This window comes from Poromitra crassiceps (assembly GCF_964638095.1).
Source record: "Poromitra crassiceps genome assembly, chromosome: 28".
NCBI classification, from domain to species: Eukaryota; Metazoa; Chordata; class Actinopteri; order Beryciformes; family Melamphaidae; genus Poromitra; species Poromitra crassiceps.
The window spans coordinates 5,692,687-5,707,374 of NC_139651.1; the positions used below are offsets into that span (position 1 = coordinate 5,692,687).

Genomic DNA, 14,688 nt, shown 5'->3' on the forward strand with positions numbered 1-14,688 from the left:
TCCCATTCGTCTCCCAGTGACCATAAATAACCCCGGTGAGCCGGCAGAAGGTTGATATAAAAGCCAGCAGGCCTTGATGGATGAAACATTGAGACAAAGCAGCTGGGGGAGGAGTGTTTCGGCGGCGGCAGCGCTATCGCTCTGCGCTTCAGAGACAATACGGAACAAATTAAGACATGATGACGAGCAAACACAGGGCTTTTTGTGTGTTCTGTTTGCTTGTTTGGTGCGCCGGCTCTGTATCGGCCCGCTCTCTTCAACTGAAGCGCTGCCACCGACAACACTGAGGAGAGATTTGGATGTCAGAGGAAGAAGAGCCAAGAACATCTTCCCAGTCTCTTTCTCTCTCTCTCTCTGTGTGTGCGCGCATTGTTCAAAGCGCTGGAGCTCTGATGAGCACAGCAGGGATTTTGGGGTGGGTGGGTTGGGGTGGGGGGGCTAGGTCGTATTCCAGCTTCTGAAGTAATAAATCAAATGTTATCCTTCTGTCCACGTGGGACGAAAATGTGTTTGGTGTTGTTCTACCCCCTCTGCAGAGACAAATCATTTTGAAGTCCAAGTCAAGTCTCAAAGTCTTTGAGGCACAAGTCCAAGTCCAGTCTCAAGTCTTTTTGGTCACAAGTCCAAGTCAAGTCTTGAAATCGCTTATGGACGAACCTTCTATCATCTTCTGGATGCCATCCGGTCTGCTTAGAACACTGCATAGCTAAAACTAAGGAATTCAAACCATGTACTGTATTATCATCACTCCTTATCTATTAACATACACTACAGTATCAGCATTGATTAGCAGTAGACATTAATAGTAGACATTTCCTTAATGTTAATGTAGCAAAAGAATACAAATAAAATAAAGATTATTCACGATTCCCAAATCTCGCATCCGAGTCGAGTCTCGAGTCTTTTGAGGAGGAGTCTCAGGTCAAGTCTCAAGTCGTCACTGTGTGTGTGTGACTTAAGTGCGACTCGAGTCCGAGCCGCTAGTCCGAGTCCCCATCTCTGCCTCTGCGCGCCCCACGCTCTGCGGTGAGTCGGGTCAGTACACCGTCTTTGACTGGCAGACGTTGTCCGACAGAGATAAGCGTCCGAAGTGGCCGTTCTTGCTCGCCTTGTCGCCAGCTCCTAATCCGTTGCCAAGTTTGTGCTGTCCTCGTTCTTCTTCCTCCTCGGCCAGGCTGCTGCCTTCCTCGTCCTCCTCTTCCTCATTGTCGCTTCTCTCATCTCTGGTCATCTGGAACAAGAGAAAGATCTCTGGTCATCTCTAGAACAAGAGAAAGACCTCTGGTCATCGAGAACAAGAGAAAGATCTCTGGTCATCTCTAGAACAAGAGAAAGATCTCTGGTCATCTAGATTAGAACAAGAGAAAGATCTCTGGTCATCTAGATTAGAACAAGAGAAAGATCTCTGGTCATCTAGATTAGAACAAGAGAAAGATCTCTGGTCATCTAGATTAGAACAAGAGAAAGATCTCTGGTCATCTAGAGAACAAGAGAAAGATCTCTGGTCCTCTAGATTAGAACAAGAGAAAGATCTCTGGTCCTCTAGATTAGAACAAGAGAAAGATCTCTGGTCATCTAGATTAGAACAAGAGAAAGATCTCTGGTCATCTAGATTAGGACAAGAGAAAGACCTCTGGTCATCTAGATTAGAACAAGAGAAAGATCTCTGGTCATCTAGAACAAGAGAAAGATCTCTGGTCATCTAGATTAGAACAAGAGAAAGATCTCTGGTCATCTAGATTAGAACAAGAGAAAGATCTCTGGTCATCTAGATTAGAACAAGAGAAAGACCTCTGGTCATCTAGATTAGAACAAGAGAAAGATCTCTGGTCATCTAGATTAGAACAAGAGAAAGACCTCTGGTCATCTAGAACAAGAGCAAGACCTCTGGTCATCTAGATTAGAACAAGAGAAAGATCTCTGGTCATCTAGAACAAGAGAAAGACCTCTGGTCATCTAGATTAGAACAAGAGAAAGACCTCTGGTCATCTAGATTAGAACAAGAGAAAGATCGCTGGTCATCTAGAACAAGAGCAAGACCTCTGGTCATCTAGATTAGAACAAGAGAAAGATCTCTGGTCATCTAGATTAGAACAAGAGAAAGATCTCTGGTCATCTAGATTAGAACAAGAGAAAGATCTCTGGTCATCTCTAGAGAACAAGAGAAAGATCTCTGGTCATCTAGATTAGAACAAGAGAAAGACCTCTGGTCATCTAGATTAGAACAAGAGAAAGACCTCTGGTCATCTAGATTAGAACAAGAGAAAGATCTCTGGTCATCTCTAGAGAACAAGAGAAAGATCTCTGGTCATCTAGATTAGAACAAGAGAAAGACCTCTGGTCATCTAGATTAGAACAAGAGAAAGATCTCTGGTCATCTAGAACAAGAGCAAGACCTCTGGTCATCTAGATTAGAACAAGAGAAAGATCTCTGGTCATCTAGATTAGAACAAGAGAAAGATCTCTGGTCATCTCTAGAGAACAAGAGAAAGACCTCTGGTCATCTAGATTAGAACAAGAGAAAGACCTCTGGTCATCTAGATTAGAACAAGAGAAAGATCTCTGGTCATCTAGAACAAGAGCAAGACCTCTGGTCATCTAGATTAGAACAAGAGAAAGATCTCTGGTCATCTAGATTAGAACAAGAGAAAGATCTCTGGTCATCTAGATTAGAACAAGAGAAAGATCTCTGGTCATCTAGATTAGAACAAGAGAAAGATCTCTGGTCATCTAGATTAGAACAAGAGAAAGATCTCTGGTCATCTAGATTAGAACAAGAGAAAGATCTCTGGTCATCTAGAACAAGAGAAAGATCTCTGGTCATCTAGAACAAGAGAAAGATCTCTGGTCATCTAGAACAAGAGAAAGATCTCTGGTCATCTAGAACAAGAGAAAGATCTCTGGTCATCTAGATTAGAACAAGAGAAAGATCTCTGGTCATCTAGATTAGAACAAGAGAAAGATCTCTGGTCATCTAGAACAAGAGAAAGATCTCTGGTCATCTAGAACAAGAGAAAGATCTCTGGTCATCTAGAACAAGAGAAAGATCTCTGGTCATCTAGATTAGAACAAGAGAAAGACCTCTGGTCATCTAGATTAGAACAAGAGAAAGATCTCTGGTCATCTAGAACAAGAGCAAGACCTCTGGTCATCTAGATTAGAACAAGAGAAAGATCTCTGGTCATCTAGATTAGAACAAGAGAAAGATCTCTGGTCATCTCTAGAGAACAAGAGAAAGACCTCTGGTCATCTAGATTAGAACAAGAGAAAGACCTCTGGTCATCTAGATTAGAACAAGAGAAAGATCTCTGGTCATCTAGAACAAGAGCAAGACCTCTGGTCATCTAGATTAGAACAAGAGAAAGATCTCTGGTCATCTAGATTAGAACAAGAGAAAGATCTCTGGTCATCTAGATTAGAACAAGAGAAAGATCTCTGGTCATCTAGATTAGAACAAGAGAAAGATCTCTGGTCATCTAGATTAGAACAAGAGAAAGATCTCTGGTCATCTAGATTAGAACAAGAGAAAGATCTCTGGTCATCTAGAACAAGAGAAAGATCTCTGGTCATCTAGAACAAGAGAAAGATCTCTGGTCATCTAGAACAAGAGAAAGATCTCTGGTCATCTAGAACAAGAGAAAGATCTCTGGTCATCTAGATTAGAACAAGAGAAAGATCTCTGGTCATCTAGATTAGAACAAGAGAAAGATCTCTGGTCATCTAGAACAAGAGAAAGATCTCTGGTCATCTAGAACAAGAGAAAGATCTCTGGTCATCTAGAACAAGAGAAAGATCTCTGGTCATCTAGAACAAGAGAAAGATCTCTGGTCATCTAGAACAAGAGAAAGATCTCTGGTCATCTAGAACAAGAGAAAGACCTCTGGTCATCTAGAACAAGAGAAAGACCTCTGGTCATCTAGATTAGAACAAGAGAAAGATCTCTGGTCATCTAGAACAAGAGAAAGATCTCTGGTCATCTAGAACAAGAGAAAGATCTCTGGTCATCTAGAACAAGAGAAAGATCTCTGGTCATCTAGAACAAGAGAAAGACCTCTGGTCATCTAGATTAGAACAAGAGAAAGATCTCTGGTCATCTAGAACAAGAGAAAGATCTCTGGTCATCTAGATTAGAACAAGAGAAAGATCTCTGGTCATCTAGATTAGAACAAGAGAAAGATCTCTGGTCATCTAGAGAACAAGAGAAAGATCTCTGGTCATCTAGATTAGAACAAGAGAAAGATATCTGGTCATCTAGATTAGAACAAGAGAAAGATCTCTGGTCATCTAGATTAGAACAAGAGAAATATCTCTGGTCATCTAGAGAACAAGAGAAAGATCTCTGGTCATCTAGATTAGAACAAGAGAAAGATCTCTGGTCATCTAGATTAGAACAAGAGAAAGATCTCTGGTCATCTAGAGAACAAGAGAAAGATCTCTGGTCATCTAGATTAGAACAAGAGAAAGATCTCTGGTCATCTAGATTAGAACAAGAGAAAGATCTCTGGTCATCTCTAGAGAACAAGAGAAAGATCTCTGGTCATCTAGATTAGAACAAGAGAAAGATCTCTGGTCATCTAGATTAGAACAAGAGAAAGATCTCTGGTCATCTAGATTAGAACAAGAGAAAGATCTCTGGTCATCTAGAACAAGATGCCTAGTAATGTAAGTAATCGTTGGTTGCAGCCCTAGAAGGAAAGTAGGAAGAGACGGAGGAGTGTAGCCATTTGCAGAAAGGAGCCACAGCCGGAGGCAACGAGAACAAAAGGTCCACCTGAAAGCCTGTTTGAAACACGAGCTGCTGCGCCAACAAACAATGAGCGGGATTTTTGGGACTTTGTCAATCACAACCAGTGAGAACTTGAACTCTCCATAACAATGTTTACTCCTCTCCTAAATCAGGCCGCTCTCGAACGCTCTCGGTCTGTCATAAATACAGTTCTGAGCGCTAAGTCAAAAATAATTAGGTGCCCATAGCAACAATCTGTTTTGTGTGTGTGTGTGTGTGTGTGTGTGTGTGTGTGTGTGTGCGCGTGTGTGTGTGTGTGTGTGTGTGTGTGTGTGGTGCGTGTAATAGCGTCTGGCTGCCAGGCGGGCTGTTTGTAACGGAGCAGGACACAGGCCAGGCCAGCCTGCGCACAGATGGAGGCGAGGAGAGCGAGAACAAAGCAGCGACGATCGGTGGCGTTTATACGAGACACTCAAACATGCTGGCAGCAAGGGCCAAGAGAGGCCTCAACACCCGCGCCGTAAAACCCCGAACACCTGTGTGGAGGCTGTAACCGAAGACGAGCCGCGGCTCGCATTCATTATCCACTGACAGCGTCATAATTGGTCGAAATGTAGTAAAAATTCCCTCGACATGAGCCAAGAGTGGAGGAAACCTGTCATTGTAACAGAATGCCGTTATATTGTAATAACATCTTCAGACTGATATTGTGCTAATTTAATAAAAGGCACTCCAAAAGTACAATACAACAATCGCCACTTAATGTTTGACATCAGGAATAAAAATAGATATACCCTATTTAATAAGGTAAACAAATAAATTATTTAATAAGGTAATAACATCACATGACATTGATATGATGGGCTTATTAGCATCATATCAATGTCATGTGATGCTATTACAACATCTGGCAATTCAGTACATTAACAGCTTTTTGTTTTGGACTCTATTTTATTACATTGTTACCAATTCTTACACTATGAGGGAATTTTACATTATCGTTTGCTACACTGTATAGTCCAGGGGTCCCGAACGTCTTGGTGCCAGGGACCCCCTTACAGGGGAGGACATTTTTCAAGGACCCCGGCCCTCATAATCGTAACACTGATTAAGCATGCATAGTGCATTAACTACCACATTTGTACTAGACGCCATTGGGACATCTTTATTCTAAAACGTTTCAACCTAAATACTTCAGATAAACAGAAACACATTTCAATTTGAATCATGTTAACACCACTTAGGCTATATACAGTACTTTAAAAAAAAGAGGGTGTTACATCTGACATCATTGTCACTGATGATGTCGCCGATGATGTCACTGATGATGTCACTGTTGACATTGACATCAAGGTTATAAGACTCAGCTCTGCCAGCATTTCAACAGTCACAATGACTGTTGAGCTCTATAGGAACAGTTTGAAACCTATAGCTTATTAACCGTCAGCTACTGCATTAGCAAACACGGCAACAGGAAGTAAGCTAGGGGCAATTTAGAATGTTTATGTTGGTAAGTTAAATATGAATATATGAATTAGTTAAAAAAAAACATTGCCCCCAACTGCTGACAGACTTACGATGCCAAAGAGGAATTTCCTGACCATGCAGAGAATGAGGTAGGCCCAGAATATGTGTAGGAAGAGCAGCACCACCAGCATCACGTTGAAGAAGTAGTAGCCAAAGAAGGGGGGGTAGCGCTCTACAGGGTAGACCCAGGTACAGTGGATCAGCCTGCAACACAGTCAGCACAGAAACAGTCAGCCACAATCTCTCTACCTTCCTGGGCCATTACTGGAAAAAGACATGACATTGAACATAAGGGGGGGGGAGGCTATTTTTGTTGTTAATTTTGATTTGCTATGAGGGTTTGTTTGTTATGTTTGTTTATTTTTGTTGTATGGGATTAACACTGTTTTTCATTGTTACCTGTTTCGAGACAATTGCTAATAAAAGAAAAGATTTGATGACAAAAATAGAAACGGCGACCATCTTGTTCAACAGGATAATCTTCACAAATGAGGACCACCTTTATGCCTTTTGAAGCGTAAATGCGTTTTTTTTTTTTTTTTTGCGATTCTCAGAAAATGCTTCAAAAGTCATAAAAGCGGTCCTTATTTGTGAAGCTTATCTTCCGGAACACAAAGTTTGCTGTTCCATAACCTTTTGTTAACCACAGACCTTATTTCAGGTATTTACCTGAAATCCCGATACAAAAATCCCATTGAGAGGTTGGAAGCTCCAGCAAAAACAACAACTTTACGCATTTAATTAATTATTATCATTTTTGTTGTTTTTATTATTAGTATTGCTGGAGTTTCTGACCTCTTGAGACATTTCCCTTTCTCCGTGCACCTTGGACGTAGGTGAAGTTGTGCCAGAAAGCTGTACTAGGAATAATACATGTTGTCAGCTCAGCAGCAGAGATTCTCCAGAGAAAACAACATGAGGTAAACATGCCTATCATCTGAGTCATGAAAAGATGCCCTCATCGACAACAACAGAACATTCATGACAGCATTCATATCAGAGGTGTCCATGACGACCAGGACACTGACTATGTGTACATGATGCCCAATAATCTGCTTGTAGGATTCATTTCTTCCAGATGAACTCGTATAAACAACTCAAACGCAGTGCAACTGAAACTTCAAGTGGATTTTCTTGTGCGTATAAACAAGCTATTATTCACTCTGCTATTGAGTCAAGCCGGGAAGATAATCCAAGCGTCAACTGCATATGAATGAAGTGACTATGTGACAAATAGAATAATGTGTTATTCTGGTATGTGATCGGCAACACAAAATGCAGGCAAACGGCAGAAAAACAGTCAATGTTCCTAAAGAAATTGTGTCCAAATAAAAACAGTTCAACCCAATCGCCAGAAATCGGACCCTGTCTCATCCTCTGCCTTGAAGCACCGTGCTGCTGATCAGCTGGCCCCAGCGTCCACTGACATCTTCAACACCTGGCTGGAGATATGCCATGTTCACTCTGACATCTTCAACACCTCGCTGGAGATATGCCAGGTTCACTCTGACATCTTCAACACCTCACTGGAGACATGCCACGTTCCAGCCTGCTTCAAGACCTCAACTAACCTCGTCCCCAAAAAGACCTGCGGCACGACTACAGACCCGTCACCCCGGTTCATGAGAGCTCCATCGTCCATTTATGGACAGACACCACACAAAAACAAAAGACGCCTACAAACAGACACTCTTCTGTGTGGACCGACATGAGAGAAGAGGGCGAACGCTGACCCGGAAAAGCCTCTATAAGGACACCAGTATCGCGTCAATGAACCTAAGCTTCGCCCACTTTTGATTGACAGCCAGCATTAGCAATCACAATGTGACCGCGTCAAAACATTGTCTAAAATAGATACCGTACTGTACATGTCATGCATCCACACATGCACACACACATGCACACACACATGCACAGACACACAGACACAGACACATGCACAGACACACAGACTAGGGATATCACGATACTATAATTTCTACTTCGATACCGATACCCAGGAAAATATCGATACTCGATACCATTACCAGACATCAAGAGGCATACAAATAAAGTTAGACAGATGGACAGACACACACACTTCTCCATAATCTAGGCCTGATAAAACTTTGAATTTAGACAGCAGATTGTTGAAGCAACAGATGCCCACCAATGATAGGGAGGGACAAATCTGTGATTTTTCATTAAAAAAAGCACTGATGGTATCAACACTGTTGCAAATGAGTATTGTATCCATTTCAAATGTCCAGTATTGATACTTTTCGATACTATCGATACTTTTGACAACCCAACTGCAGACACACACACACACGCACAGACACACACACACACACACACACACGCACGCACGCACGCACAGACAGACAGACAGACAGACAGACACACACACACACACACACACACACACACTTCATTTCTCAGCTTACCAAAATGGGAAGATGATCAGCCGCGTCACCATAAACACTATGGCGAACACAACAAAAAGAGTGTTGCAGGTTTTCTCCCATTTGGCGTAGTTAAATATTTTGGCCGACTGAAAGACAGAAGAATCGTGTTGTTAGTTATCCACAATCAGAAACATACTGCAAGCTGTTACTGAACGAAATAGGCTGCATAAATCTCCTTTTTGTCCCAGTAATCACTTCCAAGCATTTTCTATTCTCTGGCCATTTCGAAGCGTTTTTAGATCATCTCAAAACCTTTACTGACAACAGTAGGTGCTTTCGTAAGAGAGACACAGTGTTGTTTGGATGAGACGAGGGAGGCCCGATGTCTCCGCAGAGACAAGACCCTGCTGCGCTCAATTCACCAGGGACACCAGATGTTTTTCACCCCACTGTAAGGATTTGGTTTGGCTCAACTCAGCAGGTCTGAGAGCAGGTCACGTGGAGGCTGGGTTTACCCAGGCTAACCCTGACCCACCTGGGTGATGGAGAACGCTCACCACACCTCAACTGTCATGGTGGAGAGTTGAGGACAAAAAGAGCCAATTAGATATCGAGGGATAATTAGGTGGCCATGATGGAAGCAAGGCCTGTGTGGGAATTTAGCCAGGGCCCCGGGGTTACACCCCCCAGGGCGCCGGGGTTACACCCCCCAGGGCACCGGGGTTACACCCCCGGGCGGCACCGGGGTTACACCCCCCAGGACACCGGGGTTACACCCCCCAGGGCACCGGGGTTACACCTCACAGGGCACCGGGGTTACACCCCCCAGGACACCGGGGTTACACCCCCCAGGACACCGGGGTTACACCCCCCAGGACACCGGGGTTACACTCCACAGGACACCGGGGTTACACCCCCCAGGACACCGGGGTTACACTCCACAGGACACCGGGGTTACACCCCCCAGGACACCGGGGTTACACCCCCCAGGGCACCGGGGTTACACCCCCCCCAGGACACCGGGGTTACACCCCCCAGGACACCGGGGTTACACCCCACAGGGCACCGGGGTTACACCCCTACTCTTGCGAAAAGTGCAGTCGGTGCTCACTCACAGGACAGAGTCCAGCTGTCTCTGCCCTGGCTCATTGGGGGAGATTATTCACGAGACCAGAGGGAAGAGCACCTCCTACTGGTCCTCTAATACCACTTCCAGCACCGGTCTCCCCTCCAAGGACTAACCAGAGTCAGTAATGTAATGGAGGAGCCACGGGGTGGCTGTTTCAAACAGCGAGCTGCTGTTGCCTGTTGCTGCTAACAACGAGTCCAAACAGCGTTTGTCAAACATTCAAACTCACTGGATGGTCTTCTAACAAACTCTTTTATTGTTTGCCATCTGACCTGACCGTCCAAAACTAGATCACTCCGCCAGTAACGCACGTTCACCCCGCAGCGGTCTGTGCTGCTGCAGCCGAGAAAACTACTTCTGTGATTTCTTGATTTTAGTGAAAGTGTGAGTAACGGAGGGAACTGTGTCATGTTTCCTCTCCCGTTTCAAGCCGACAGGCCGACTCCGGAGCCAATATTCTCTGTACTACAGGAAGTGATGTAAGAGGCACATTATATATACGGTTCCAAAACGTATTCTTTAACGTGTGAAGCGGTTTACAGTGTGCGGCCCTGACTGACCTCCAGTAAAACATCTGAGGCATCGTGCACGAGCATGACCAGGGTTCCGATGCGGATGTAGTTGACGCACCAGGAGAACGCCAGGAGGACCATGGTGGCCAAGTGGTGAATGATTTGTTCCTTAAAGTCCTGAAGAAGAAAGGGGGGAATAAAAAGATTAGTTTGCTTACGATGGATGCCGTGACCTGGGCTGCTTTTTAGCCCAGGTCATGGTTTTTCTCCCATTTTCTCCCCTGCCGGCACGGTCCGTGCTCCACTCCCTCATGAGATCACGAGAGATCACGAGATCACGAGGTCACAATCACACAACAAATCCATCTTGCCACGCTCCAATCTATTGGTCGGAATCCGAACCGACCGCGGTTCGCACAATTTGCGGCGTCCTAAGTATGAGGCAGCGACAGGGGCAGGCTTTAGGTGTGACGGCGAGAAGTGAGCCTGTCATAGATGTGATAAACGGATGGTTCATCCAATCACCTGCCAGGTATTTTTTGAAATATGGTGGTGTGAAAACAAACCATCTGGCAGCCATTCAGGTTAGTGAATTAGAGCTATATAAATAAACTTGACTTGACTTGCATGCTGCTTTTAATGGGGCCTATTATTGGCCTCGTGTTAATAAGCTTCCGCCTCTGATCATGATGCAGGTTCCTCCCTGAGTGCAACTAGCAAATAGGTTTAATTAGCAGCTTCAGGGTGTCAGTCTATGAAGGCTGCCTCACCCTGCGTTAAGGAGCTGCTAACCCAGCTCAACACTTCCATTAGTCTGGCTGTCTGGAAAGCTTCAGTGTCCAATGATGGTCTAAATGCTGTGTGTTTTTTCTATTTATTTATGTATTTATGTATGTATGTATGTATGTATGTATGTATGTATGTATGTATGTACTGTATGTATGTATGTATGTATGTACTGTATGTATGTATGTATGTATGTACTGTATGTATGTATTTATTTATTTATTTATTTATTTATTTATTTATTTATTTATTTAGCATGAAAAGGAAGCAAGTGTGTCCTTTCCCAGAGGCCACATTGTGAATGGAAAATGTTTCGACATGCTGACTGAGTGATCACGAAGCAGAGCTTTTTAATTGTGGCAAGGTCTTAAGTTGTCTTCAGCTCCCAATCCATGATGACAGTGTGTTGCCCCTAGTGGACAGACATACCCCATTACTGGCTTTGTTTTCATTTGGATTAATTTGAATGACTTATTATTTTCTCCTCTGAAAATGAATGACTGGGCCTATAGGTGTATGCGGGCTGGCGTGGGGGAAAATGTTACTCTATTTAATGAGCTTGTTTTCGAGGCTGTAAAAGGTGTGTTTGCATTTGTGTCATTTGCAAGATTTCAACTAAAGCCGACCTCTTATATTTTCATCGCTGCAATGAATTGTAAACATTGAACATGTTGGCTTCTATGTGAATATATATATAAATATATACGGTAAATATATATTTATATATTATAATATAATATAATATATTATATATATATATATATATATATATATATATATATATATATATATATATATTGTATGGCCAAATAAAACTCAAACTGGGCCCCTAATATGAGAATAAGAGAAACTAAGAGGCTTAGAAATAGAACTAAAACAACAAGTGACGGATTACACGTAGGAGTGCAGAGATTGAGCCAAGTTGAACAGTGCTGGGCCTCTAACAGCAGCTACTGCCCCTAGGGGTGGGACAAAAAACAAATCGAAATATCGATCGTGATCCTCTTGCGATACATTATCATTATCGCTCGTAGTACCATATCGTGACATTTTATCCTGAAATGTATATTTGTGCATTCGTTTATGTGTTTTTTTTGTTTCGTTTTCTGTCAACTCAATATTATGCACAGATTGAAAGATTTTAGTGAGGCATTATTTTTTGCATCCTTCCTTTAAACATTTGAACTTCACACACGTGGAGTCGTGTGTCGACAGCCAGCGTGTCGAGGGGTCAAGCATCGCGACGGTATCATATCGTGAGTCACACACTGCGATTCCCACGGCCTACTCACCTTCCTCTTCACATCAAAGGCGACGCTGAAGAGAAGCGACCCGTAGAAGCTCATCTCCAAGATGTAGTACCAGTACTGGGACTCCAGCATGGACTAGAGAGAGAGAGACACAGAGAGAGAGAGACACAGAGAGAGAGAGAGAGAGAGAGAGAGAGAGAGAGAGACACAGAGAGAGAGAGAGAGAGAGAGAGAGAGAGAGAGAGATGGGGAGGGGAGAATGGTATGTAACACGAGCCTACAGTGAATCTCAGTCACACCGAAAAAGCCTGTAAACAAAGATTTGTCCCTGAAGGCCTCCGGTCTTCTGAAGCCCTCTAGCTGGAAAGAAGGAACTCGATACGACTCTATTGTGCAACTCTAAACCAGCATCATCTCCCCCATTCAGCTGCGTCCTCCAAAAGGCAGGCACTGTTTTGCTAATGTAGGTCTGCGATCATACATAATCCTACCTCCGCGGTGCTGTGCCAGGCTGGCTGACATCATAGTTGTTATGATGAGGGTCTCTCTTTAACGTTAGCAGCCAGGATCCAAGCCAGATGCACATTCAGCCCCGTTCGCCCCCTCATAAAAAACAAACTACAACGCAGCAACCATTGCTAAATAAGGACCTTAGTGTTGTTTCATTTGGACCCAAGGTGAGAGTTATCAGGGTTTTATGGACCAGAACGGCTATAAAAGTGGACATTTACACGAAAGGAGTCCTGTTAGAGTTATTTAATAACACTTGACTTTAAGTGGTGCGCTCAAGACATTAGAAGCACATTGTGGAATGATAGTAGGATAATCAGAGAGCATGGTATAATCAACGCATTGCACAACCAAATTTAAGGCTTTAGCTTGAATATTTTTTACGGGGCAAACCGCGTAGTAAAACTAAAAAGCTGCAGGTTTTTGGGGGGAGATGAAGTCTCGTTGGTCAGCTTATAGCCGTGGAGATGAGAACATAGACGGTAAAATCGTCCGTGTGGTCCAGGTAGATTGTTGGCTCTGATGCTGCATGCTAACGCTAACAGTATGCAACATGCTGGTAGGACTGAGTCAGTCCTACCAACATGTTGCATACTGTTAGCATTAGCATTAGCATTAGAATTGAACGGTCAGTCCCACTGACCATTCAATTCATAAAAACTTAGTTTGTGTTTTTCTGTTTATTTACAGACTCAAAGTCCATTAAAAACATACATTATAAAACACACAAAAATAATAATACTACATAATAATAATAATAATAATAATAATAATAATAATAATAATAATAATAATAATAATAATAATACATTGCACTACTTGCTATTCATAGCTTTCAAGGGGCGTTACATGCTGCCGGGAACGCCCACCTGGCGGTCAAAAAACAAACTTGTTCATTCCGCTGGCCGCCGAGTCGACTAGTTTCTCACGCTGTGTTTGTTCAGCCGTTTGTACACACGTCTTTGCGGCCAACATTTCATCAAAGGTAAGCTCAAGTAACGTTACAATAATGATTAAAATACCCCGTTAACGTTACTTGAGCTTACCTTTGATGAAATGTTGGCCGCAAAAACGTGTTTTTTTTTACCGCCAGGTGGGCGTTCCCGGCAGCACGTAACGCCCCTTGAAAGCCATGAATAAGAAGCAACACACGTTTCCACATGTTTCCAGATGTGCGAGTGCGATCGCACATCACTAAGAATAGGACTTGACAGCAGCAAATGAACTTGCACCACGGATTCCTCAGCAGCGCCTGGAGAGTGTCGAGTCTCGCTTTGCAAAACAAGTCAGCTCGTGACACACACACTCATTTCCTGACATAGTAGCCCTATTACGACTACTCATTCAAATTCAAATTCTAAAAAACACACAACACAACACACACACTATTACTCGTGCATACGAACCTGCTGTGGAAAGCCCCTCCATACTTCCCGAGTGTCGTAAAACCATTCTTTCTGCAAAAGCATAGGGACAAAGCGACATTTCATTATGACACTTTATTTGAGATTAACAGCAGACACTGCTTGTTGTTCTGGTTTAATTCCCATTTTCCTGTCCCGTACTCATTGTTCATTGTCTCGTTCAACAGCAGAATGACTCAAGAGTAACGCTCTACCTCAGCCAGAATGACTGTCTTCCCAGGCCTCTTGCTTGTATCTCGCATGTGTGTGAGAGAGTGTGTGTGTGTGTGTGTGTGTGTGTGTGTGTGTGTGTGTGTGTGTGTGTGTGTGTGTCTGTGTGTGTCTGTGTGTGTTATGTTCCCAGCTGTAGCCTACTTATTGTAAGCCAATTACATGTTGCTGCACTTTGCGAGAGAGAAAAATGCCCAATGGTGGACCACAATATATTCCGAACAGAA

General features: G+C 43.3%; 1 protein-coding gene across 1 annotated transcript in view; it reads right to left on the bottom strand.

Annotated features, from left to right (window-relative positions):
* Window positions 1-618: 618 nt before the first annotated feature.
* The window catches only part of cers3a (ceramide synthase 3a), a gene marked incomplete at its 5' end in the record, with an annotated part of 16,930 nt that continues 2,860 nt past the window's right edge, over window positions 619-14,688 (bottom strand). Inside the window, 6 exons of the mRNA XM_083662205.1 lie at window positions 619-1,231; window positions 6,304-6,457; window positions 8,680-8,786; window positions 10,330-10,458; window positions 12,360-12,452; window positions 14,234-14,284. Coding sequence (XP_083518331.1) covers window positions 1,037-1,231; window positions 6,304-6,457; window positions 8,680-8,786; window positions 10,330-10,458; window positions 12,360-12,452; window positions 14,234-14,284 — 729 coding nt within the window. The 3' untranslated portion in view covers window positions 619-1,036. The remainder of the gene's footprint in view (window positions 1,232-6,303; window positions 6,458-8,679; window positions 8,787-10,329; window positions 10,459-12,359; window positions 12,453-14,233; window positions 14,285-14,688) is intronic.